The 27,012-nt window shown below is 39.1% G+C and overlaps 1 protein-coding gene across 3 annotated transcripts in view; it reads left to right on the forward strand.

Moving 5' to 3' along the window:
• The window catches only part of ssh1b (slingshot protein phosphatase 1b), an 85,935-nt gene that overhangs the window by 50,297 nt on the left and 8,626 nt on the right, over positions 1-27,012 (forward strand). For 2 of the 3 annotated variants that reach the window (XM_017721146.2, XM_037533276.1), the window contains exons 2-10: positions 9,255-9,292; positions 9,387-9,481; positions 9,694-9,758; positions 12,815-12,936; positions 13,025-13,093; positions 22,733-22,798; positions 22,942-23,136; positions 26,112-26,205; positions 26,495-26,623. In XM_017721146.2, the coding sequence (XP_017576635.1) occupies positions 9,255-9,292; positions 9,387-9,481; positions 9,694-9,758; positions 12,815-12,936; positions 13,025-13,093; positions 22,733-22,798; positions 22,942-23,136; positions 26,112-26,205; positions 26,495-26,623 (873 nt within the window). Of the gene's footprint in view, positions 1-9,252; positions 9,293-9,386; positions 9,482-9,693; positions 9,759-12,814; positions 12,937-13,024; positions 13,094-22,732; positions 22,799-22,941; positions 23,137-26,111; positions 26,206-26,494; positions 26,624-27,012 lie in introns of those variants that run through there. The other variant, XM_037533275.1, reaches the window with a different exon arrangement.

A 27,012-nucleotide genomic window follows, 5' to 3' on the forward strand; every position in this document is an offset into this window, starting at 1 on the left:
CAGTTTTGAATAATCTCCATTTACGTACTCCAAATTCTCTTTTTTGACATGAACGCTCATAACATTTGTTATGTGAATTATCAAACTTTTGTAATTTATCCTATCTTTACACCGCACTTCAAGTAATTCATCATCCATTATTTTCGGTTCTTATCCTGTAATTTTATTATCTCTCCCCATAACAGCTCTGAAGCTTCAACAAAACAAAAAAAATAAACATAAAATGGCCACACTTCATTAAACAAAATCACAGACAGACAAACAAAGTTTTAACTCTTTATCAACCAGCGCTTTTTCTTTGTCTCTCTCTAGCATGCTTTTATTATTTCCAAATGCGTGGCTTATTCCAGACTATTTAATTCGCACATGCAGTCTGTATACATCTCTGCTTTTTTTTTTTTTAACTTCCAACTTAATTCAATCAGTATATTTTTATTCTCACAACATAAAACTACTTACTTTATCCTCCCAGTTATTTCTAATATTACTCCTTTTTGTTATTTTTAATTAAGTTTCATTTGCCTTCCTTTCCATATGGCTATAAAAATGATTTTATTTCAAATCATAAATGTAGCAACCATAGAATTCTTTTAAATCATTTATTTTATCATGTTGCAACCACACAACTTAGTAAAAAAAAGTCCCACATTTAAAGCAGGACTTTTATAACAGGTGCCTACATTACCTCTTAACTTTTTGCGTGCTGTGGGCAGGGGTTTTTATCACTCATATGTGGGATGACGTTTCAGTCGCTGGATCGGTGCCACATCACGCCCTGCGGACTCGTTCCTGATCTCCGTCACTGGGCCGCCAAAATGTCGGCATCCAAAGCAGTCCAGCCTCCACCCTGGGTCTCCGACGTAGTATTATGTTACAAGTAATTAACTTTTTAATTAATATTCTAATTTTAACTTGATCTTTTCTCTAATATAAAAAGGTTATTAAATCAAAAGATTAAAAACGTTCTTGTAAAGTATAAAAAGCAATACCGCCAAAAGGTTTAAAAGATTTTCTTGCAAGAATGAAGAAGATGAAAAACCAAGTTTCAGCCATTGGTTCTTTTGAAGAAAAAGGCTTTTATTAAGTTTCAAGTGACAAGTCTGCTTCCAGATAGCCAAAATGCAAAGATTCAACACATTACATCAGTTTTTATAATGTTTTTTGAATATACTCATTGACCCTCCTCAGGACGCTGTCTTCACTCCTCCTCTCTGACCATCCTAGAATTTCCATTGGCTATCATAATATTTGCTATGTTAAATTTACTTTTTGACACCTCTATGCTTTGTCCGACGAGGACCAATTTTACGACGTCTCCATAATGGCTTTCTCAACTCCGAGCTGGGCATCTTTTTAATTCCTTAAGAGTTACGACCCATTCCTGCTCGCTGCTTATCTGTTCCCTCACTAAAAGCTAGCTTGCTTTTAGTGAACAGGCTGTTCACTACATGTCGATGTCTGCTTATCTCTCAAAACTTTCCAAGCAGTGCCTGGCATGAACACCTCTCGCCTGAAAGCATCAGGCCTAACTAAGCCTGCCAGTTACAATGAGTTTGTACTCTAGTTTAATGGTTTCTAAATGAATAATTGCTGCAAACATTTTATTAATGATGACTCAAAGATATACTTTATCAATAAATCCCTTCAATACAATCATTTATGAATCAAGATACTTGGAGAGTAAACAAAATTAGCTATCAATGTGTAAAAAAAACCTAAAGATTTGGTCAAATGTGAGAAAAAAAAACTCCCCATGTCAATATCTAGAACAATGAAGATTGCACATAACAGCGATTTTCTTCCGTCTCAGCTAGAAACAGGGTAATGCAATGGAGAGAAAGGGTTAAGAATGTTTACTATATGGAAAATATAACTGCGAGATTACAATTAAGATCAGATGTATTTTTGACTAAATGGTCCTCAGTAATTACATATTTGTTTTCAACAGATGTCATCTAAGTGAAACAATTCTCTCTGTATGTATGTGCATGTATGTATACACATGTAAATGTATTTTTTTCTTTCCTTTTTCTTTTCTCCTCATGTAAAAGAAAGCACCATGTACTTTACTATGAAACACATCAGATTCAAGGATTCAAGGAGATTTTATTGTCATTCGCATCACATGGTACATGATTCAAGGAGATTTTATTGTCATTCGCATCACATGGTACATGAGGTGGAATGAAATTAAGATCTCATGGTCCAGTTTACACCCAAGAGCTGTTATTAAAATAGATAAATAAATAGAAAGTACACAAGAGAGGGAGAGTAGTAAGTTAGCAGCAATATGAAGTCCAGAGTGCAAGTTAGCTATAGCAGCATGATATTGACTTAGAGCAGTGGATAACGTGTCTAGATAAAGTGTCTCAGTGCGGTTTTAAAGTGACAGTGCCTGTAACAGTACTTGTTCTTGTAAGTGTCAGTTGGAATTTAGGAGCCTTACAGCTTCTGGTATGAAGCTGTTTCTGAGTCTGGTTGTTTTGCACTTGATGCTCCGCAGCCTCCTGCCTGAGGGGAGCGGGACAAAAAGTGCATGTGCTGGGTGGGTGGGATCCTTCCTGATGCAGGTAGCCCTTTTCCTGCATCTGGAGGTGTAAATGTCTGTGGTGCTGGGGAGGCTGACTCCAGCAATCCTCTGTGCAGCCTTCACCACCCTCTGCAGTGCTTTCCTATCTGCAGCAGAGCAGCTTCCATGCCACACGTTGATGCTGGAGCACACAACGCTCTCCACCACACATCTGTAGAAGGAGGTGAGGACTGCCCTCCTGAGTCCAGCTCGTCTCAGCCTCCTGAGGAAGTAGAGCCACTGATGTGCCTTCCTGACCAGAGTGGAAGTGTTGTTGCTCCAGGTGAGGTTGCTGCTCAGGTGCACACCCAAGTACCTGTAGCTGTCGACCACTTCCACCTCAGAACCTCCAATGTGCAGAGGGAGGTGGTCATGATGGCCCCTTCTGAAGTCCACAATCATCTCCTTCGTCTTCTTTACGTTGATGCAGAGGTTGTTTTCTCTGCACCAACCCTCCAGGTGTTCCACCTCCTGCCTGTAGTTGGACTCATCTCTGTTTGTGATGCATCCAACCACTGCTGTGTCGTCCGTAAACTTCACAATATGACAGCCTGGATGGATAGTTGAGCAGTCATATGTAAGCAGTGTAAACAGGAGGGGGCTCAACACACAGCCCTGAGGGGAGCCAGTGCTGAGGGTTATGGTGGGGGAGGAGATGTTGTGGATCCTCACAGACTGCGGCCTGTTGGTCAGGAAGTCTAGGACCCAGTTGCACATGGAAGAGCTCAGTCCAAGTGAGGAGAGTTTTGTTATCAGGGTCTGAGGAATCATGGTGTTGAAAGCAGATGTGAAGTCCACAAAGAGCATACGAACATAGGAATCCTTCTGCTCCAGGTGGGTGAGGGCAGTGTGGACCACAGAGGAGATGGCATCCTCTGTGGATCGATTCCTCCTGTACGCATACTGGTGTGGATCCACAGTGACGTTGATGGTGGCTTTGATGTGGGTCTGAACCAGTCTTTCAAAGCACTTTGTTACTATCGGCGTGAGGGCCACTGGCCGGTAGTCATTTAGACCCGTCACTGCAGAGCTCTTGGGGACCGGGATGATGGTGGCAGTCTTCATGCAAGAGGGGACTGCTGCCTGGATGAGGGAGGCGTTAAAGATGTCCGCCAGGACGTCCGAGAGCTGGTCGGCGCAGTCTCTTAGCACCCTTCCGGGGATGTTGTCCGGGCCAGCAGCTTTCCGGGGGTTGATCCTCCTCAGCGTCCTCCTTACTTCTGCTGGTGTCACGCTGAGGGGCTCCTCTCCTGGTGAGTGTGTGAGTTTGGTGCTGGGGGGGGTGTCAGGATTCTCAAAGCGGGCGTAGAACTTGTTGAGAGCCTCAGGCAGGGATGGGTCTTTGGAGCTTTGTGCAACGTTGGATTTGTAGTCCGTGATGCACTTGATGCCCCTCCACATACTCTGTGGATCCTGGGAGGAAAAGTGTCCCTGGATTTTCAGAGCATATGCTGCTTTTGCCCTCTTGACTCCAACAGTCAGCTCTCTTCTAGCCCTCCTGAGTTCACCTGAGTCCCCAGACCTGAAGGCAGCATCCCTGGCTTTCAGCAGAGAACGCACCTCTGCGTTCAGCCAGGGCTTCTGGTTCGGGTAGCAAGTCACAGTCTTGGTGGTAGTGACATCCTCCGTGCACTTGCTGATGTACCCGAGAACAGCAGATGTGTACTCCTCCAGGTCCAGCTCCCCCTCACACTCAGCAGCCTCCCTGAAGACCTGCCAGTCTGTGCAGCCGAAGCAGTCCTGCAGCACAGCGTCGCCGTCACTGGGCCACACAGTGATGGTCTTCTGTGTGGGTTTGGAGCGACGCAGTGGGGGGTGGTATGCAGGGGCCAGCATGATTGAGATGTGGTCGGAGAGCCCGAGGTGGGGGCGGGGGAAGGCTCTGTACGCATCCCTCACGTTGGTGTAAACACGGTCCAGCGTGTTATTACCTCGCGTTGGGATTCTTTCATGGAATAATTTGGATATCAGATTTTAATGGAATAATTTGGTTATCAATGATGGGCCAGACAAAGGGTGATCCAAAAACCCTACATGAACAACAACAACAGAACCCAGCTTCCCTCGCCCGGATTAGGGTTACCGGGGCCTCACCCTGGAGCCAGGCCTGGGGGAGGTGCTCCTTGGCGAGCGCCTGGTGGCCGGGTCTTTACCCATAGGTCCCGGCCGGGCTCACCCCGAATGAGCTACATGGGACCGCTAGTGTATGAGGTTGAGAGATACCAACTAGATATAGTTGTGCTTACCTCAACACATGGCAGGGGCTCTGGAACAGACTCGAGAGAGAGGGGTTGGACCTTATTCCATTCTGGGGATGTCCAGGGTGAGAGGCGTCAGGCAGGAGGGGGCTTACTCATAGCTCCCTTGCTCAGTGCCTGTACGTTGGGGTTTTCTCCGGTGGATGAGAGGGTTATTTCCCTGCGCCTTTGGGTCAGGGAACGGGCTCTGACTGTTGTCTGTGCTTATGCACCAAACGGCAGTTCAGAGTATCAGGCCTTCTTGGAGACCCTGGAGGGGTACTGGAAAGTATCCCCTGTGGTGACTCCATTGTCTTGCTTGGATGACTTCAACGCTCACATGGGCAATGACAGTGAGACCTGGAAGGGCATGATTGGAAGGAACGGCCTCCCTGATCTGAACTCGAGTGGTGTTTTGTTATTGGAGTTCTGTGCTCGCCACAGTCTGTCCATAACAAACACCATGTTCGAACACAAAGGTGTGCATAAGTGCACATGTTATCAGGACACCTTAGTTCATTGATCGACTTCGTAGTTGTGTCATCGGATTTGCGACCATGTGTTTTGGACACCCGGGTGAAGAGAGGAGTGGAGCTGTCAACCACCTAGTGGTGAGTTGGATCAGATGGCGGGGGAAAATACCAGACAGACCTGGCAGACCCAAATGAGTTGTAAGGGTTTGTTGGGAACGTCTGGCAGAGGAACCTACCAGAAAGATCTTAAACTCCCACATCCAACAAAGCTTCAACCGCATACCAAGGGAGGCCGGTGACATCGAGTCTGAGTGGGCCCTTTTCCGTGCCTCCATTGTCGATGCAGCCGATCAGAGCTGTGGCTGCAAAGTCATAGGTGCTTGTCGTGGTGGCAATCCCCAAACCCATTGGTTGGACACCTCGGGTAAATGAAGCTGTCAAGCTATCGGGCCTGGTTGGCTTGTGGGACTCTGGAGGCAAAAAAAAAAAAAAAAAGCGGATTGCGGCTTCAGCAGTGGCTGATGCAAAACCTCGGGTGTGGGAGGAGTTTGGTGGAGCCATGGAGAAAGACTATCGAGAAGGTTCTGGCAAACTGTCAGGCACCTCAGGAGAGGAAAGCCGTTCCCGACCAACACTGTATACGGGGGGGCTGGGGGGCTGCTGATTTTGACTGGGGACGTCGTTGGATGGTGGAAGGAATACTTGAAGGATCTTCTCAATTCCACCAACGATCCTTCCCTAGAGGAGGCAGAGCTTGGAGATCTGAGCAAGGGTCCATCCATCACTTGGGCTGAGGTAACCAAGGTGGTTGGAAAACTCCTTGGTGGCAGAGCACCAGGGGTGGATGAGATCCGCCTGGAATTCCTGAGGGCTCTGGATGTTGTAGGGCTGTCATGGCTGATATGCCTCTGCAACATTGCGTGGACATCTGGGGTGGTCCCCCTGGAATGGCAGACTGGGGTGGTGGTCCTGCTTTTTAAGAAAGGGGACCGGAGGTTGTGTTCCAACTATCGGGGGATCACACTTCTCAGCCTACCTGGTAAGGTCTATGCAGGGGTACTGGAGAAGAGTCAGACCGAATCTCAGATATAAGAGGAACAATGCGGGTTTCACCCAGGTCATGGAACACTGGACCAGCTTTTTACCCTCACCCGGGTCCTGGAAGGTGCGTGGGAGTTTGCCCAACCAGTCTACATGTGTTTTGTGGATTTGGAGAAGGCATTCGACCGTGTCCCTTGGGGGGGATCCTGTGGGGAGTGCTGCGGGAGTATGGGGTGAGGGGCTCGTTGTTAGGGGTCATTCAGTCCCTGTACAAACAGAGAAGGAGCTTGGTTCGTATTGCCGGAAGTAAGTCGGACTGGTTTCCAGTCAGGTTTGGACTCTGCAAGGGCTGTCCATTGTCACCGATTCTGTTCACAACTTTTATGGACAGAATTTCTCGAAACAGCCAAATGGCAGAGGGTGTCCAGTATGGTGGCCTCAGGAATTCACTTCTGCTTTTTGCAGATGATGTGGTCCTGTTGTTGCCATTAGGCCGGGACCTCCAGCTCTCTCTGGACCAGTTTGCAGCCAAGTGTGAAGCAGCTGGGATGAAAATCGGCACCTCTAAATCTGAGACCATGGTCCTCAGTTGGAAAAGGGTGGAATGCTCTGTCCAGGTAAGGAGTGAATTCTTGCCCCAAGTGGAGAAGTTTAAATATCTTGGGATTTTGTTCATGAGTGAAGGAAGGATGAAGCGAGAGGTTGACAGGTGGATTGGCACGACGTCTGCAGTAATGCGGACCCTAAACCTGTCTGTCATGGTGAAGAGAGAGCTGAGCCAGAATGCGAAGCTGTCAATTTATCGGTCAATCTACGTTCCAGCTCTCACCTCTGGTCACAAGCTTTGGGTAGTGATCAAAAGAACAAGATCGCGGATACAAGCGGCTGAAATGAGCTTTCTCCAACAGGGTCGCCGGGCTCTCGCTTAGAGATAGGGTGAGAAGCTCTGTGATTCGGGAGAGGCTCAGAGTAGAGCCATTGAAAGAAGTCAGTTGAGGTGGTTTGGGCATCTGGTAAAGATGGCCTCTGGATGCCTCCCTAGGGAGGTGTTCCAGACATGTCCGAAGGGATGGACACATTGGAGGGATTATATCTCTCGACTGTCTTGGGAACGCCTCGGCATCTCTCCGGCAGAGCTGGGATTTGCTTAGGCTGCTGCCCTCATGGCCCAGATTCGGGTAAGCGGTGGAGGATGGATGGATGGGTTAATTATGTGGCCTCCATATGGCTTATAGATGTCAATATGTTTTTGATGATTATTAAGGTTCAGACTTGTGATTTTTTTTTTTATACCAGTTATATGAGGATTGAGCAAAATCCCTAGGACTAGTTTGCAAAAGTAGGTTTTGTATCAATTTTGTCTCATGGCCAAAACAAAGCAGGCCAAACATATTATTTGATGTCCTCTGGCCATTCTGGGCATTAAAGTCCAGATTTTTATTTATTTATGTATTTATTTATTTATTTTTGGATAATTATTATATTAACTTACACACTCTACAGACTGTTTTAAGACCAAATTTCAACTCAACTGACCAAGTAATTCCTAATAGAGAAAGTTTTTTAATATTGTAGCATACCTAATTGAATAATTGGTATCAATTTTGGTGGGCTTCCTCAAAATTATGTACAGTATTAGAGTTATAAGTTTCGTGAGAATTGGCATTTTTGTGTATTAGGCTAAATCAAGAAGAGTTTAATTGGCAGCTGTTATAAATACTGTTTATAAATATCCATATTTTTAAAAAATCTTGACCTCCAAACTCACATTAACAATTTTAGACCAATATTGTGCACATATCTTGAAAATCATCAGACAAATAGGAAAATGTAGGTGACACATATTTTGCCAAAAATAATTATAGGGTACAGCTAAATAGAGCCAGTGGACCATATATGTTAAATAATCCAAGGAATATGAAGAATCAGGGAGTTTGAATGTAGGTTTCATAATTCAGGAGATAGCTGAAGGCCACCATAAGGCCAACTGAGGTCATTTCACTTGCGTGAGTAATTTAAGGGTTAGGTGCCTTGCTCATGGGCACTTTAGTCATGTCCTGTCTGCTCAGGATCAAGCCAGAATCCTTCCGGTCACAAGGCTGGTTTCCTACCTCCAGCCCACAACTGCCCCATATGTCATTAGTGTCAGTAAGGTAGTGAGCCTTTGCTTTTCTGAGGGCACCATCTTTAGCTACACCTCCCTCTCCATCACTAGTGATGTTACTGCATGTAATAGTGTTACTAACTTCATTTGCAAAAAGTGTTAAGAAGATTGTATAGGTAGAGTTGTGCACCTACAAATTAGAAATAACTAACTGTATAATCTTCTCCGTCAAGAAAGAAACTTATTTACACTATTCACACTACTGTCACTAGTGACAGAGAAAGAGACGTAGCTAAACATGTTGGACCCAGTGCAAAGCAGAAACTTACTGATGATTATGCTTCTTCATTGGTTGATTTGAGTGTATCTAATGTTAATGCTACATCACACAAAGATATGTTATTATATACGATTATATGCTTCCAACTTTGTGGCAACAGTTTGGGGAAGGCCCTTTCTTGTTCCAAAATGACTTTGCTCCATGCATAAAGCAAGCACCATAAAAACATGGTTTGACAAGCTCAGTATGAAGGCGCTCCAGTGGCTTGCACAGAGCTCTCACCTCAACCCCACTGAACACCCTTGGGATGAACTGGAACACCGTGCCTTCCCATGCAACATCAGTGGCTGACTTAACAAATGCTTTTTTGACTGAATGGGCACAAATTCCCAAAGACACACTCCAAAATCTTGTGGAAAACCTTCCCAGAAGTGCATGTAAACAATTTCTAAAATAGACATCTATTTGCCTATCTATTTCTTAGTCCTGACATGAAATAAGATTCTTTTTCTCATATTTGAAAATTCTATTTCATTTTTTTTTTCTTCAGGAATTGGCGAGAGATGATGGTCAAAGGGCAATTCTTAGGTAAATGTTGGGATCATACATGTTTTTTTCCTTATATATTAACTTTGATTTATTAAAAACTCTAAATAATTTTGTGTTTGTGTTGTGGTTTCAGTCTCAATGAAAGCTTTGTTATGGTAAAAGGAGCAGCACTCTTTTTGCAGCATGGTGCCCAGGGCCCCAAAACACCAATCCATCAAAAGATAGCAGGTATACTTTCACTGTCTTTGCTCTTTGCTGCTGAAGATGCAGACTCTGTTCTATCCTTATTCTAGACAATTCCCTAAAACGTTATGGCTGATGAAACAGAATTGCTATTATAACTCCATGTTCAACACCATGTACCTTCAGTCACTGTGTCAAATGAATGTGTGTGTGACATTATAAAATGACACACCATTTCTGTGTGCCTTTTGCTGTAGGTGATCTACCCCAGCACCTGCAAGCGATGATTAACGCTCTCCGTTCTGAGGATAAAATTAGACTAGTGAGCACAATACCATTTTCTAAATCTGATGCAGAACAAAATTTGTATGCTGTGAAATATGTTTGTATAGACACATGACTGAGTAATAAAATTTTATCTAAAGAATATTCTGTATACATGAAATATAGTATATTATATACTGTGTATATATAGAGACAGAAGCAAAAATGGTTACATTTTTGTTATATGTTTAGAAAATATATATTTCAGATCAAAACATGAGCATAATACTATAGCAAATAGTGTCAGCTTTTATTTAGTTTTTATTTATTTTATATAACATCAACCATACAGTAAAAAGTGTAATTTGTTGTGTTTACATACCACCTCTTTCAGCTGGTGCTTGTTTGGGCGTGTTTTAACTAAGCACATTTATTTAAATAATTTGTAATAATTTAAAATAATTATAAGTGTGCTTTGTTTAAAAAAAACACCATATATCAGTTAGAAAGGAGTTAGAAAAAGGAGCCAGAAAGAAAGTTTTATTTCTTTATATATATATATATATATATATATATATATATATATATATATATATATATATATATATATATATATATATAGTGTGTGTGTATATATATATATATATATATATATATATATATATATATATATACATATATAAAAACTTTCCACATTTTCTTTCTGGCTCCTTTCTATCTCCCTGGTACGTGTAAGTGTACAGTGTAATTCTGATCTGCTGCATTGTGGATTGACACACTCTTTGAGGGTATTTGTTTTGGACATGAAACATCAAGATGTTTATCTACGGTTTAGAATTCATTGTGTTGCCCTCATCACCAGTTACATTATCAATGAAGACCCTCCAGAAGCTGTGCATGGTCAAGGTGTGACAGTGTTGTGTATTTCGTAACATTTCCTTCTCTTTTGTCACATTTTCCTTTCCAATCACACTGATGAAGATCAGTGTTCCAATCACACTGAATAATCTTAACTTCTGTCCATAAACCTTTGATTTTCTGTTTTTGGTGTTGATGAGATATTTGCATCTTATAGTGTATCTTAAAATGTCTTCTGTCAGTTGAAGTCTTCTCCTGATGGTTAAGTTGGGACATTGTGTAAAATATAAATAAAAACAGAATACGATGATTTGCAAATCCTGTTCAACCTGTATTCAATTGAATACACTACAAAGACAACATATTTAATGTTCAAATGGATAAACCTTATTGTTTTTTGCAAATATTCACTCATTTTGAATTTGATTCCTGCAACATGTTCCAAAGAAGTTGGGACAGGGGCAACAAAAGACTGGGAAAGTTGAGGAATGCTCAAAAAACACCTGTTTGGAACATTCCACAGCTGAACATGTTAATTGGAAACAGGTGAGTGTCATGATTGGGTATAAAGGAAGCATCCCTGAAAGCCTCAGTTGTTCACAAGCAAGGATGGGGTGAGGTTCACTACTTAGAACTGAACACAGTTTGTCGCTCCATCTACAAGTGCAAGTTAAAACTCTGCCACACAAAGCGAAAGCCATATATCAACAACACCCAGAAACGCTGCCAGCTTCTCTGGGCCCGAGCTCATCTGAGATGGACTAACGCAAAGTGGAAAAGTGTCCTGTGGTCTGACAAGGCCACATTTCAAATTGTTTTTGGAAATTGTTATCAGTGCAAAGTTTAAAAGCCAGCATCTCTGATGGTATGAGGGTGTGTTAGTGCCCATGGCATGGGTAACTTGCACATCTGTGAAGGCACCGTTAATGCTGAAAGGTACATGCAGGTTTTAGAGCAACATATGCTGCTATCCAAGCAACATCTTTTTCAGGGACATCCCTGCTCATTTCAGCAAGACAATGCCAAGCCACATTCTGCACATGTTACAACAGCGTGGCTTCGTAGTAAAAGAGTGCAGGTACTAAACTGGCCTGTCTGCAGTCCAGACCTGTCTCCCAATGAAAATGTGTGCTGCATTATGCATTATGAAGCGCAAAATATGACAATGGAGCTCCGGTACTGTTGAGCAACTGAAGTTGTACATCAAGCAAGAATGAGAAAGAATTCCACCTACAAAGCTTCAACAATTAGTGTTGACAGTTCCCAAACGCTTATTGAGTGTTGTTAAAAGGAAAGGTGATGTAACACAGTGGTAAACATGCCCCTGTCCCAACTTCTTTGGAACATGTTGCAGGCATCAAATTCAAAATGAGAGAATATTTGCAAAAAACAATGAAGTTTATCCATTTGAATATCTTGTCTTTGTAATGTATTCAATTGAATATAGGTGGAAAAGGATTTGCAAATCATCGTATTCTGTTTTTATTTATGTTTTACACAACATCCCAACTTCATTGGAATTGCGGTTGTACATCATAATCAATTCTCTAGTTTTGATCTTATGTTTTTACACTATTTATCTTTCCTTATTTATGTGATTTTAGTGTAAGAAGATATGATCCCTAATGCAGACTCCAATGACAACAACCAACGCTAAACTTTCAGAGCTCTGTGTGTACAACTAAGGAAACATAGAACACCTGAACAATCAGAATTGCTTACTTATGCTCAACCATTGGTAGACTTCACACAGCAAATAACAACAAAAAAAACTGTATGGTTTATGTTATACCTAAATTATGTTAATCATTTCCCAGAAATTCACTATGCATCTAAGCATGTTTATTTAAATAATTTGTCTTGGCTGTAAGTGTGCTTTGTTTAAAAACAAAACACCATATATCAGTGGAACACATGCATATAAACCTAAGTATAGTAAGAAGTAACAAAAATATATTTTTTCCAAAAAGTATCTTTTGAGCTAGTTTAAAGAACAAAATTTGGTTCCCGATGTCCCCCAGCTGTCGCATGTATTTGTTAATCTCTATCACCAGCACACATAATTTAAAATAATGAAGCATTGATTAACCAAACAAGGTATTGGATGATAGTTACAAATAATACAGAGCTTCCTCAAGTAGAGGTTTGAAAATTATTAATTGTTAGTGTTAATCTGAGAACGTCATATTTATACTTCTGGATCAGATAATCGCAAGTTGTGCATGGGCCTGACCTATGTTCTTTCTCTTCCACCAGGCTGTACGATTGGAGAGCAATTGCTTAGACTATGTGCGCTATATGGTGGTTGTTTACACAAATGGCCATCAAAACACTGAGGAAAATATACTGCTTGGTATGGATTTCACGAACAATGACAGGTAAACACATCAGGGTTCAAGAGAAATGCTGTGTTTGGTCATCTGCTACTCTTCTTAGCCACAACCAGTTGTATTATTTTTGTCCTAGTAAAATGTGTTCTATTGGAATGGTTCTGCCCTTGTGGAGTGATACCAAGATCCACCTTGATGGGGACGGGTAAGTGTGATCCTTCCCATGATGAAGATTTGGTGGGGGTGCATGGTATAATTGTGGCTCAAATATTATTTGTAAAAAAGAGGAAAAACTAAATTATTGTTATTATAATCATTATTGTTCTAACATTGAGTATAGGAATTACAGCAAAGGCTGTAGGAGCGACACATTTTTTATATCACAATGTTTGGGTGCATTACCACTGTGATTTCCAATATCACCACAAGAGGGGGTAGTAGGTGGTAGCTATACTTTGAATATTTGTTTAATGCTTCAGTATAAAAAGGTCTTGCTATGCTGTTACTGTATGTAAAATATTAAACAGGATAAATTTGGCTGATGTGAGCTTGCTTCATGCCACAGTAATATTCTGTACATGCTGTTAGCAGAATGCTGCTTGTGGTTGTGGAAAACAGACAAATAGAGCTCAACGTTGCACTTTGTGTGACTTTTGTTAAAGTGCTTGCCACGTAAGACAAGTATAAACATACATTAACACAGAAGCATATTGCAGTCAGTATGACTGTGGTACAGACGTGGCATGCTTACTGTTTTTGGTTTAAATTGCATTGCAGTTCACATAGCTGTGCTCTCACAGAGGAAATAAAACCTAAAATAGCAGTGACATGCTCAAGGCTTACCTGTTTAACTTTTTTTTGTGTAACTGGTTGCTTAAAACATGAAACTAAATGAAACTCGCATGAATCTCACATAAAACTCAAATGAAACATTAGTGGCAAGCGTCTCAACTTCACTAAACACGTTTCATGAGATAGTCAGTTAAAACTAATCAAGCTGAATTTAATAATTTCAAATTATCGATTTCAGCCATCATTAGATCTATGAACAAGAAAATAAGGCAGAATGTGGTTAATTGGACAGTTGAAATAGAGATCCACTTGATCGACTATTTTTGTCAGTTACCTAATGTAACAGGTACAGTTTACAGCATATGTGGTTGCACCAAATGTTTGCAGGGCCAAAGTTGTATTATTGCACAGAACTAAGTTTTACATTCTTTATACAATGCCATTTTGCAAGAATGTAAAGATGTAGGGCTGTGACAATAACCATATTACCTCAATATCACATTAATAGTACAGTTTGAGAGGGTGACAGTGCTCTGAGCACGCAACTAGCATGCAAGCCTTTGAATTTACTCAAACACTCTGGTTATACTGAAAACTTCAAAACTTGCTCAGCAGTGTTCTTCACATTCAAAAAACTATAATGGGTGCAAAAATTCTCTTTAAACCTCTCTGAGGTTTCACATCTGCTTAACTTAAAACATTGAAATGTTTGTGTCAAAACTCCAACAAATCCGAGATTTCAAGTGGCTGTTTCTATGGAATTAAGTTTGTGCCAAAAGTTTCAAATAAATCGATAAAATCCAAGCAAACTATTAAGTGTCTGTCTAAAATGAGTTGCAGATACAAATAATTAGAGTTAAATCAAACTGACATTTTCAAAAAGATTTTCACTCATTCGAGTATGAATTTATTACTCGTTTTGCCAGATGTAATTTTTTTCTAATTTTTGCACACTTGAACAGGAGCAGGTTTTAGAAGAGGGCTATTACCTCCATTCTCCTATTGGTCAACTGACTCAAAGTTACAGGTCTTCTGAACATGTAACCACTCAGCATTAACTGCTCCACTACACATCATACTAAATGCTGCAATAAGTGAAGCATTGTATTGGCATATGTGACGTTATGAGCAATGCTTGTCATATGTTTTTAAATTATTTAATGTAACACATTTATGGGTTCTTTGTTGATCTGTCTAAAAAGTTACGAGTAATTTTCCATTTAAATGGTGGTAAACCATGTCACAAACGTTGTATTACATGTTACAGGGCTTAAAAAGATGTTTAAAATATTAGGCACAGCTCCAAAAGTCACTATTTACACAGTTGACCTAAGATTAAATAATACTTTCCCCTTATGATTTCTTAGTTTCACTTACTATATAGGAGCACTTTGTAGTTCTACAATTACAGACTGTGGTCCATCTGTTTCTCTGCATATATGTTAGCCCCCTTTTACCCTGTTCTTCAGTGGTCAGGGCCCCCATGGACTCTCACAGAGCAGGTACTATTTGGGTGGCGGATCATTCTCAGCACTGCAGTAACACTAATGTGGTGGTGGTGTGTTAGTGTGTGCTGCGCTGGTCTGAGTGGATCAGACACAACAGTGCTGCTGGAGGTTATTAACACCTCATTGTTACTGTTGGACTGAGAATAGTCCACCAACCAAAAATATCCAGCCAACAGCGTCCTGTGGGCAGCATCCTGTTACCACTGATGAAGGACTAGAGGATGACCAACACAAACTGTGCAGCAGCAGATGAGCTATCATCTCTGACTTTACATCTACAAGGTGGACTGACAAGGTAGGAGTGTCTAATAGAGTGGACAGTGAATGGACACAGTGTTTAAAAACTCCAGCAGCACTGGGACCTGATAAAATGGACAATGAGCTTAGACACAAGGTTGTTATGCCTGATTACATTATACTATGTTTTAAAAATCTGTATTTTATTTCAATAAATACATTTGCCACATGACACATGTTGTCACACAGTTATCAGGACTCATGTTGCATATTGACATAGCATTTTCTATTAAACTTGCTTATTTTAATTAATGAATTTATTAATAGCTGTTCATCAGGCAGCACACAACTATGTGTCACTGGTGTTGTATGATTTAATGCCTGAATAATTGACACTTTGTCAAAATAATGCCACATATTTTTTAATGATTTTAAATAGTTGCACACGGTCACCTGACCAAGTCAGCCAGTTTACAACATCCTCAATTTTTGCCAGATTGTCATGTTGACATGTTGACAGTGACATGCTATGACACCAGTGACTAATGTTAATGTCATGAATGATCAGAACACTTGAAAAATGAGTAAATACAGAGTTTGAATTTTTGTCAGTATTAAAGTCTGTTAGTGCTTATTTTGTCGTTTTGCTACCTTGGGTGGTTTGGCCAAACAGAATACAGGAAAGAGGCAGAGACAGTGTAGAGTACAGAGGCATAGACATTGAGGTAAAGCTGGTTACTTGGAAACATACCCTCCTCAATCCTGAGACTGGACAGTTTAAAAGCAAATAACATTTTACTTGAAACATGTCCTCGGCTGCCTACTAAATAATATAATAGATTCATTATTTTTAGTTTACTTGGAAACATATTTTGAAAAATTAACATGTTTATAATGACCAACATAAGTCAAGTCAAGTTGCGTCAGGCTTTATTGTCGTTTCAGCTATATAAAGACTGTTTAGTATTGAGATGAAAGAAACTGATTTTTTAAAAAATATGTCCATCTGAATTTCCACTCAAATGAATCCACCTGAATTTCCACTTCTGATCAAATAAGGTTGGATTAATGGTTCTGATCAGATAGAGAATGGCCCAATGTTACATTGGGTATTGACAAACATAAACTTTTTTTTATGAATGAACAAAGCTGTACCACGTTTGGAGTTTGCAATTACTAGCGCTAACTGCCCTAGAAGTGTCTTCTAGGACTAACTAGCAGAGCCATACTGGTAATGGAACTAAACTGCTTGAAAGTTTATAGTTAAAGTAAAGAGTAAAGTAGAAAAGAAAAGAGTGATTTGAAGTAGCAGCATTCTGTGAGCGGGCTTTAGCATAGTATGCACTACCCCAGGCTCAAGGAGGGCACTGGACTCAGGATTCAGGGTTGCAGCAGCCATAGACTGTATTATCTAAAAAGAAATATAGAAACTAAATCTACACAAAATCTAAATGGAAAAATGAATCTATACAAAATCTAAATGGAAAAATGACCCCACAGAGTGGCCAGTTGCCACTTATTTTGACTTGTACCATTATCTAACCGAATCACCAAGTAAGCTAAGCTATTGAATAGGTAATTTATGTTGGCTAACGTTGTGATCAAAATGATCAAGTCTGTACCCTGCTATTAGGCAGCTTATTATTAGCACTACTGTTGTCAGTTTTCTCCTTGTTCTGTATCAGTCTGAAACAAATATATATGAACTTGTCATCTTGCTATTGTCACTTAAAAATAAAATGCTCAAGTACAGCAAATATATTATTAGAACCTCTATTTCCATTATCTTCATTGTTAGCTAGCTAGTTAGCAAGCTAACATAGAGCAAGCTAACATTGCTAGCTTGATAGCTTAACTGTCTAGCTAAACTAATGTATCTGGAGAATTGTATACCAATTATTTGGATATGATGTCTTTTTGGCTCCATTTATAAGATTATAAATAATGTTTTTAATCTTATTTGTCTTCCAACCCAGCAAACAACGTTTTGGCATATTTGCAATTTTATGTTAAAAATAATATAGATAACCATGCAATGAAAATGAATGGAAAGTGCAGAGTTGTTCCTTTTCAACACATTTTTTGTTGTTAATAAGCTGTTTGTGTAAATGACAAAATCCAACTTTATATAACTTTAATCACCATCTTGTAGCTTACAACATAGCACCATTCTGAAGCATGTGACAAGTTTGTGATAGCAAGTGCTAGCTAGGCTTAAGTTCATCCTCCATACTGCAAGGATAGTTGTGACACTGTTACAACTAAGTCACTTTTAGTAAATAAAGCCAGTATATTTTGTCTTTTTGTTTCATATGTTTACACATATTTTAAAATGAAAAAAAAAATCTAAAAATAAGGATTTTCTTCTACTTTATTAGTATATGTCAGATGTTAGTATTTCATTTTTAAAGAAGTATTTTAATGAAATTGACTAACAGTCTGTAAAGCTGTAGTCATTCAGAAACAATGCTCCATATTTTACTGATGTGTGATGTCAGACACTGGATAAAAAAGATCAATGTAATTTTTTGGCACACAGTCTCATATCAGTTTTCATATATAATTTTATATGTGTTTGTGTATCTAGCAATTGAATGTCTGTGATAGATATATAAATAATATAACGCTGTATAATTGTAAAATATATTTGTTTCATTTTAACATAGCATATGGAACATATAACATATGGAATTAACTTTGTACAAATACATCAGATTTTTCTAGCAAGTGTTACAACTAATCCTATCTGTTACAATTAATCCCACCCATGGGGGTGAATTGAAGCACTGCACTTCCAACCATATTCGGTGGAATTGTACATGAAGGGTAGCCAGTAGAAATAAAGTGTTTAATTTGTAGCAGAGATGTATATGTTGCGTGTATAAAAAACTTTATTAATCCAACTTAAATGTTTTAACAATTATTTCACAGAAAATAAAATGTGTTTTACGTTTGTGTCCTGTTCTCCCCTATATGTCCCGTTTGAATTTGTTGCCAGCAACACATTTCCATAAAATTGGGACAGGGCCAAAGGACTGGTTAATTTGTGTAATGCTAAAAATACATCTGGTGGAACATGTCACTGTTAATTAGGTTAAAAATAAGATTGGGTATAAAAAGAGCATTCCAGACAGGCTGAGTCCTTTAGAAGGTAACTCCAGAGGTAAATAGAACAGCAATTCAAGAATAACATTTCTTTGTAGCAAAGCAAAAAATTGGGGATTTCATTATCTATGGTACATAATATCATTAAAAGATTCAGAGCATACAGAGAAATCTCTGTAAGCAAAAGACAAGGCTGAAAACCAATATTGGATGGCTGTAATCTTCGGCCTTTAAGCAGCACTGCATTAAAAGCAGACATGACTGTGTTGTGGAAATCATTGCATGGGCTTAGGAACTCTCCCAAAAAGAAGAAAATTTCAAAGAAGAAACATTTCTAAACAGGATCCAGAAACATCACTAATGAACGCATCAAGAGAGGGTGGGGTTAAACCAATAAAAATCATAACACAAGCATTTGTGAAATGTATCATATTTTAAGAGATCAGCAGGTAATATTTGGCAAGAATCTTCCAGTGGTGTCAAGTCTTAGGTTTTCTGTCTAGTATGTTTATTAACTTCTAAAATAGATTTTAAAGTTGTGCCTCTGGCTTGTGCCAAACTGATCAAACAAGTTAGAATCGTTGCACTGAAGTATAATTTTGCTGTCCTCTAGTTAGGTGGCTTCTTATATACTTTAATTGAGCTAGATTAAATGTTACAATCTTTGGCACAGCTTTCAGATGTTTTTAAAAGATAGAACAGACATGCTAACATTTAGATGCAACATGAGTCTCTTCCACCTATCATTGCCATACATTTGAACACTCAGTACTCAGTTGTAAGTACACAGCAGATTGTTAATGTATAATCTAAAAAACAGAGGTCCTAAAATAGAGCCCTGAGGTACCACAACATCAAAGGTCAGAAAAGGACTCTGACATATGGAGTTGTGTCTTTGCTATATGATTTCATTCGATGTAAGGACTTTAGAGAAAAGTTAAAGGTAAATTAAATTAAAAAATTAAATTTTTATCAATACCTCATGATGAGCCATCAGAGGCTTTCCTAAAGTCAAAGAACATAGCATCTACACCTACCTTATTGTTTTTTTAACATTCTCAGTAAAAAAAAAAAAAAAAAACAACAATTAACTGTATGTTTCTTTGCAAAACTGTCCATTCTGTTTGGACTGATGCAATTGCAAGATCTGCTCGGATCTGATGTTCTTTGCTGAAATGAACTGTTAATGTTCCTTTCTTAATTTTCCTTGATGGGGTGTCCCTGCTCACTTGTGTTCTGGAACAGTTCTGCCACCATGGACATTACTACTGTCCAATGCTGTGCAGAAAGCCTTACTTGCATTATGCTGGTGCCTGCACAGACTCACAGTAGAGCTATTTAATCATAGATGTAGTTTTACCTGCCACACAATACACTGAGCGTTCCACATAATCATACTAATATATCATCATGATAGGGTTCTATAGGAGTCATTGATGTTTGTGGATTAACCCCTTATTTCAGTGCATTACTCTCTTAATACTGGCTTTCACTGGTAACAGGCACTGGTTTTATAGATCTTTCTCACTGTTACTCTGATAGAAGTATTTCTAAAAATATTTTTCTGTTTTCTTTTTTTTTTCTTATTTAAATTTTGTATTTTGTTGTGTTATATTGTAAAACACTTTTTGACTTATTCTAGAAAAGTTCTATATAAATAAAGATTTACTTACTTTACTGATAGGCCACTAACAGTAGTCATTGGGTATCATTGGTAAACTAAATATTTCTGTCCTGTATTCATATGGCTGTTGTTGTGTTATTGTTTTGCTATCTGGCATCGACCAGAGAAGAATGGGTTCCACTTTTGAGTCTTGGTTCCTCTCAAGGTTTCTTCCTCTTACTTTTAAGGAGTTTTTCTTGCTACTGTCACCCTTGGCATGCTCATGGGAATTGGGACCCGATTTTTTGTAAAGCTGGTTTGCGATGTCTGATGTACAAAGCGCTATAAAAATAAATTTAGACTTGACTTGACTTGACCTTTATTAGTAGAATGATTAGCTCTAAAACCAAACTACATAGGATACAGCTGACATAAAGACAGTTATGTGACAAGCTGTTGAAAAATACATTCAACAATTTTAGAAACATGTGGGAGGACACTGATATATTTGGCAACATCAGCTGGATTGCCAGATTCATAAATTGATGTTACTATAGCTGGCTATAGTATTTCATGCTATGAATGATTGATTAATAAAACTTGTGATGGAACAAGTTCGTAACTCTCTGTGATCCTGAATAAAAAAGATTGAAATATGTCTTTAGCACTTATTAAATCATTTTATGATCTTTCTTACTTCTGAATTTTCAGTATTATAAACCTCTGTGAAGCTGCCTGTCAGTTACTGAGGTTGACCTCAGTGCCTTTTTTTCTGATTCTAAATACCTCCGTTCATCTGTGGAAGTGTGTTCTTTTGACTCTGTTTAAAACTAATTTTTTTAAACAGTTTATTGCCTTCATAGCATCCTTAAAAGCCTTTTTCATCACGCTTAGTATTGTTGAATGTAAAGACTTCCTTGGAGTTGAAATACTGATATGTTTGACGGATTCCTTGCAATAAGTATTAGATTATGTTTAGACATTCCATTTACCATATTGTATACTTTTTTCTGGTATACTGTTAAAAACCTGGGTTGTTTTAATTTCATTAATAAAATAATGTCCACAATCTTATGTAATCTTCAACATTTTGTAATTTTGTAAGTTTGGATTAGCATCCATATTTGTATGCATTTCCACTGATGAGTTTAGTGGTGGCAAACTGTGGTTCGAACCACTCTCCCATACCTATAGGGAAAAAAGTAGAAACTGCGCCCTGTAGTTACATTCACACCCAGACTTTATTTCTGAAATATCTCAATTTCCATGTCACCAGATAGATTTTGGACTGCTTATTTTCCTATCAATTGGAGTAACCCAATGTTCAGTTGTTTTTGAGTTGCTTTGAGTAACTGTTAAGTTGCACAGAAATTCTGTTGCATTCAGCTCACAATATGTATTTACTACACTTACACTTACACTTATGGCATTTAGCAGACGCTCTTATCCAGAGCGACTTACAAAAGTGCTTGTCATTACTTCAGAATACCTCATGTTAATAAAGGTCGACATAATTTTAAATAGCTTTGCTCTAAATTGCTACCTGAAGTTATCTATGCATTGAGACCTAAAACAAATACAACAAGTAGAAAAATACCTACAACTCAACACAGAGTCTACACAACACTAAACCTGCTGAAAAAAAGTTTGTAATAAAATACAGTGAACAATAAAAGAGGTGAAGATCTTTAATAGACAGTGTTAGTGATTAGATAAGTGTAGTGTAAAGAGATGGGTCTTCAGACGTCGTTTAAAGACAGGAAGTGATTCTGCTGTTCGGACACTTAGGGGAAGATCATTCCACCACCTTGGTGCCAGGACAGAGAACAGTCTGGAGGCATGTTACTAGTATGAAAGATTCACAAACATAGCACAATACAGCTGTCAACATGTTACTGTTTCTATGATACACTTGTATTAAAACTTTTGCACATCGTACTTTACATATCGATGCTATTGGAACAAAGTTTCATATCACCCAAATGGTAAGTTTACAGGAGAAGTTAAAAATCAACTGTCCTTCTACTAATGTAAGTTAATGGAACCAGAGTTTGTTTCCAAGTAATTTTGGGCCATTTCTTTTGGTCCATTTGTCATGAAATGTACATACAATGTAAAGAGTAATAAGTGTGTGAGTGACTGTGTATGTATGTTTGTCTGTCTGTCTGTCTGCCCTGTGATGGACTGGCAACCTGTTCAGGGTGTATCCTTCCTTCCACCCTATTACAGCTGGGATAGGCTCCAGCACCCCTGCTGCCCAGAAGGATGAGCAGCTTAGCATTTTCAAATCATGTCAAACAGAAAAAATGGAGACACAAGGTTTTGTTCAAACAGCAACAATATGGATTGTTCAACTGTTCAAACTTGTTTTAAAATGTATACAAATAAATTTAGCTACAATTATCATGTATTATTAGGACTGACTTTTATGAAAGAGTACCATAGTGATACATGTGACTATGGAGCTGGAGTCAGTGCTTATAGTCTAAACTGTTCCATGGACAGTTCCTAGTGGTCAGTGATGTCCAACAAGTACCTTTTTGAATATACTTTATACTCTGTGTTCCATAATGAACACCTTCTTTTTCCCTTTCCCCAGAGGCTTTAGTATCAGCACAGCTGAAAGGTCTCATGTCTTTAAACCTGTGTCTGTGCAGGCCATGTGGTATGTTAACTCTGTCTTATTAAATATCTTTCATTTAGTGAAACATTTTCAATAAAAATGCACATGTTGTTTTCGTGGTTTTCGTGGTGTTTCGTTCTTACTTAGTTGGATTTTGGCACTAGATTTATTTTCACTGCCCCTAGGTCAGCTTTACAAGTGTTGCACAAAGCGTGTGAAGTGTCTTGCCGGTATAACTACATCCCTGGGGGCATGGCCCTCACCTGGATGGGCTTCTACGAAAGCTGCAACTTCTCTGACCAAAGCTGCATCAATGAGTGGAATGCAATGACTAATCTGGAGACCACAAGACCAGACTCCCCTGTCTTGTTCTCTGATCAGTAAGTGATGGTTTATGTCATTATTTAAAAATAAGGAAGAAGTGTATAATTGATGTGGGTACCATATAGTGAATATGATGATGCAGTTAATTATATTATGTACAGTTCAAAAGTTTTGACTGCCCTGGCCAAGTTACATATTTTGTTAGTTGATGGACTGAAAATCAGTAAACATCACATCTTCTGCAAACTCCTATACAGTGAGTCCAAGAAGTATTTGATCCCTTGCTGATTTTCTTCGTTGGCCCACTAATAAAGACATGATCATTCTATACTTTTAATGGTAGATGTATTCTTACATGGAGAGACAGAATATTAAAAAGAAAATCCAGAAAATAAATCTAAGGAATATATATTAATTGATTTGTATTTCATGGAGTGAAATAAGTATTTGATCCCTTAGTATTCATTAGCAGTTCTGGCTTTTACAGACCAGTTAGACACTCCCAATCAACTTGTTACCTGACCTGAAGCCACCTGTTCTCACTAATCACTTGTGTGAAAAACACCTGTCCACAGAATCAGACAGATCACACAGATTTCAAGTCTCCAACATGGGTAAAACCAAAGAGCTGTCACAGGACCTCAGAGTCAGAATTGTTGACCTTCACAAAGCTGGAATGGGCTACAAAAAGATTAGTAAGGTGTTGGATGTGAAAGTAACAACTATTGGTGCAATTATCAGAAAGTTTAAAGAGTATAACATGACAATCAACAGACCTCGGCCCGGTGCTCCAAAGAAGATTTTGCCTCGTGGGGTGGCAATGATGCTGAGAACGGTCAGAAATCGTCCTGCAACCACTCGGCAGGAGTTAGCAAATGACCTGAAGGCAGCTGGGACCACAGTTTGCAAGGAAACAATTGGCAACACTTTGCGCAACAATGGATTCACATCCTGCAGTGCCCGAAAGGTACCCCTGCTGAAGGGAGCACATGTGGAGGCGCGCCTGAAGTATGCCAATGATCATTTGAAAGATGAACCAAGTTATTGGGAGAAGGTTTTGTGGTCAGACGAGACCAAAATTGAACTTTTTGGCCTCAACTCCACCCGCCATGTGTGGAGGAAGAAAAATGCTGCCTATGACCCCAAGAACACTGTGCCCACCGTCAAGCATGGAGGTGGAAGCATAATGTTTTGGGGGTGTTTCTCTGCCAAGGGTACAGGGCTACTTCACCGCATCACTGGGAAGATGGATGGAGCCATGTACCGCACAATCCTGAGGGACAACCTCCTCCCCTCTGCCAGGGATCTGAAAATGGGCCGTGGTTGGGTCTTCCAACATGATAACGACCCTAAATATACAGCAAAGGCAACAAAGGATTGGCTCAAGAAAAATCACATTAAGGTCATGGAGTGGCCCAGCCAGTCGCCAGACCTCAATCCGATCGAAAATCTATGGAGGGAGCTGAAGGTCAGAGTTGCCAAGCGACAGCCCACCAACCTTCGTGATTTAGAGAGGATCTGCAAAGAAGAGTGGGCCAAAATTCCCCCTGGTGTGTGTGCTAAACTTGTGGTTAACTACAACAAACGTCTCACCGCTGTGCTTGCAAACAAAGGCTTTGCCACTAAGTATTGAGTGTGTTTGGCAAGAGGGATCAAATACTTATTTTCCTCATTGAAATACAAATTAATTAAAATATATTCTTTAAAATTATATTCTGGATTTTTGTCTTGATATTCTGTCTCTCCATGTTAGAATATATCTACCATTAAAAGTGCAGAAGGATAGTGTCTTTATTAGTGGGCAAACAAAGAAAATCAGCAAGGGATCAAATACTTCTTGGACTCACTGTAACTATTTACATTTTTTACCTTTTTTTCTGTAAATATTAATGTAAAGCTCCTTTATATTTGAATTACTTAAAGAGAAAATAATTTCCTTTCACAGTCAAGCTTGCAAATCTTTTTTCTTTGTTATTTCAGCATTTTTTTTGGATCATTGTCTTGTTGTAAATCCAACTTCTTTTTAGCTTTTCTCTGTTGACTATCACATTGCTTCCTGAATTTGCTGACCTAAATGCAATCCATTTTCCAGACATACCTTTGGTGATTGTAGCCAAAGAGTTTGATATTTAGTGCATCAGACTGCAGCCTCTGGCTTATCTGCATGTTGCTTTGCACACTTCATACGTTGACTGTTTTGATGAGGCTGGAAGTAGGAGTTGTTTATGCTGGCTCTTCCATGTAGATGCAGTGCATCACTACTCCTGTGTCAGATAAACCTTCTTGCAGATCCTTTGCTGTCATATGAGAATTTTGCTTTGCCTTTCTGGCCAGCATACAAGCAGTTCTATCTAAGAAATTTCTTAGTCTTCCAGATCTTCTCTTGACTGCTGTTTCTTAATTCCATTTTGTAGTGAAAGCTGCTAGCTGGACGCACTTTGACATTTTTGTAGCCTGCCCCTGCAGGCATAAATTTGTTTATTTTTTTGGTATTCAGCCAGCTGTTTAGATGAGCCCATAATTATTCTTAAAGGCAATTCCTAACTTTCCTGACTAGTCTTAATGACACAATTAAGGCCTAAGAACTTAAGTCCTGTGTAACAACTCAGAACATAGGCAAAAAAAAATAAAAAATCAGGTCAAAAACACAACAGGACAGGCAGTTTAACAATGCTGAGTACATTCAGTGAAACTAGGGCAATACTTTGTACTTTGAGTACAAGAGCCTGAGTAGCAGCAGAGTCAAAGGGAGGCATAATATCCTGAGACTTTACCCCTTTAAAATAGTTTGCTGCACAGCTTATGTTCAGTTCTTTTCACTCAAAAAATCAGCAGACACTGGCCAAGACTGCTTAAACCTTTGCATACAACTGTAGTCATTAAATGTCTTTATAGTAGATGTAATTAATTGTAAATTGTGATATCTAATTACCATATAAAATATAAAAAGCTCAATGTGTACAAAAGCCCAATGTGTACAAAGAATAGTTACAAATGGATGAAGTGTGGTATTATTTCGTGCCATGTACAGGCCAACGGAGAGAGAAAGAACAGAATGTTTAATCAAAACAAAACTAAGAAGTGTAATGATGATCCAGGACCTGGAGAATATTACATCCAAGGAGGTAAGAGGTTATCATGTGTTTAGTTTATCCTTTAGTTTTTCATCTTAATAGTTTTGTTTTAACATATTTCAAGGCATATTGGACACTTGTTCATTTGCTATATGCAAAACAAAGATTGTCTCAACATAGCTTTGTGAACTTGAAACAGAAGAACATAATCCTTATACTGTTCCTTAAGGTCTAGAATGGCAGTTAATGCTTTTCATGGTCTGGTAGTTCATATTCCTTTTGGCATATTGAAAAATAAAATTAACATTCACAAATTGATATTTTTGTGCTCTGTCCTCAGATTAGAATCGAGTTGGAGCAGCACATGAGTTTAAACCTGCAAGAGTACAAGGAGTTCATTGACAATGAAATGCTGCTCATTCTGGCCCAAATGGACAAGGCCACACTGGTCTTTGACCACCTTTACCTGGTTTGATTTTCCTTTTTCCAAAACTATGTAATGATAGGGTCTCTTTAGTGTTAGATGACATTTTGTCAATCGGTTTCTCAATATATTTCTCAAGCACTCACATACTCAAAGTTTGTAGACACCTTCTCTCAACAGTTCTTCAAATACTAAGAATATCAACATGGACTGGGTCCCTTCTGTTAGGATTTGAGCTGTGAGCTGTGAGGATTTGATTGTACTTAGTCACAAGAGATATACTAAACAGATTTTATCTCATTCATCATGAGAGGACTGCTAGTATTAAAAAGAAAACAAACAAAAAACTAATGGAATTATATAGAATTATTAGATATTTACTGTGCAAGAGTGCACCCAGGTTAGACTAGAAGGTCCTAATTATTATCATCTTT

The sequence above is a fragment of the Pygocentrus nattereri genome, chromosome 23, assembly GCF_015220715.1.
Source record: "Pygocentrus nattereri isolate fPygNat1 chromosome 23, fPygNat1.pri, whole genome shotgun sequence".
In the NCBI taxonomy this organism is placed as follows: domain Eukaryota; kingdom Metazoa; phylum Chordata; class Actinopteri; order Characiformes; family Serrasalmidae; genus Pygocentrus; species Pygocentrus nattereri.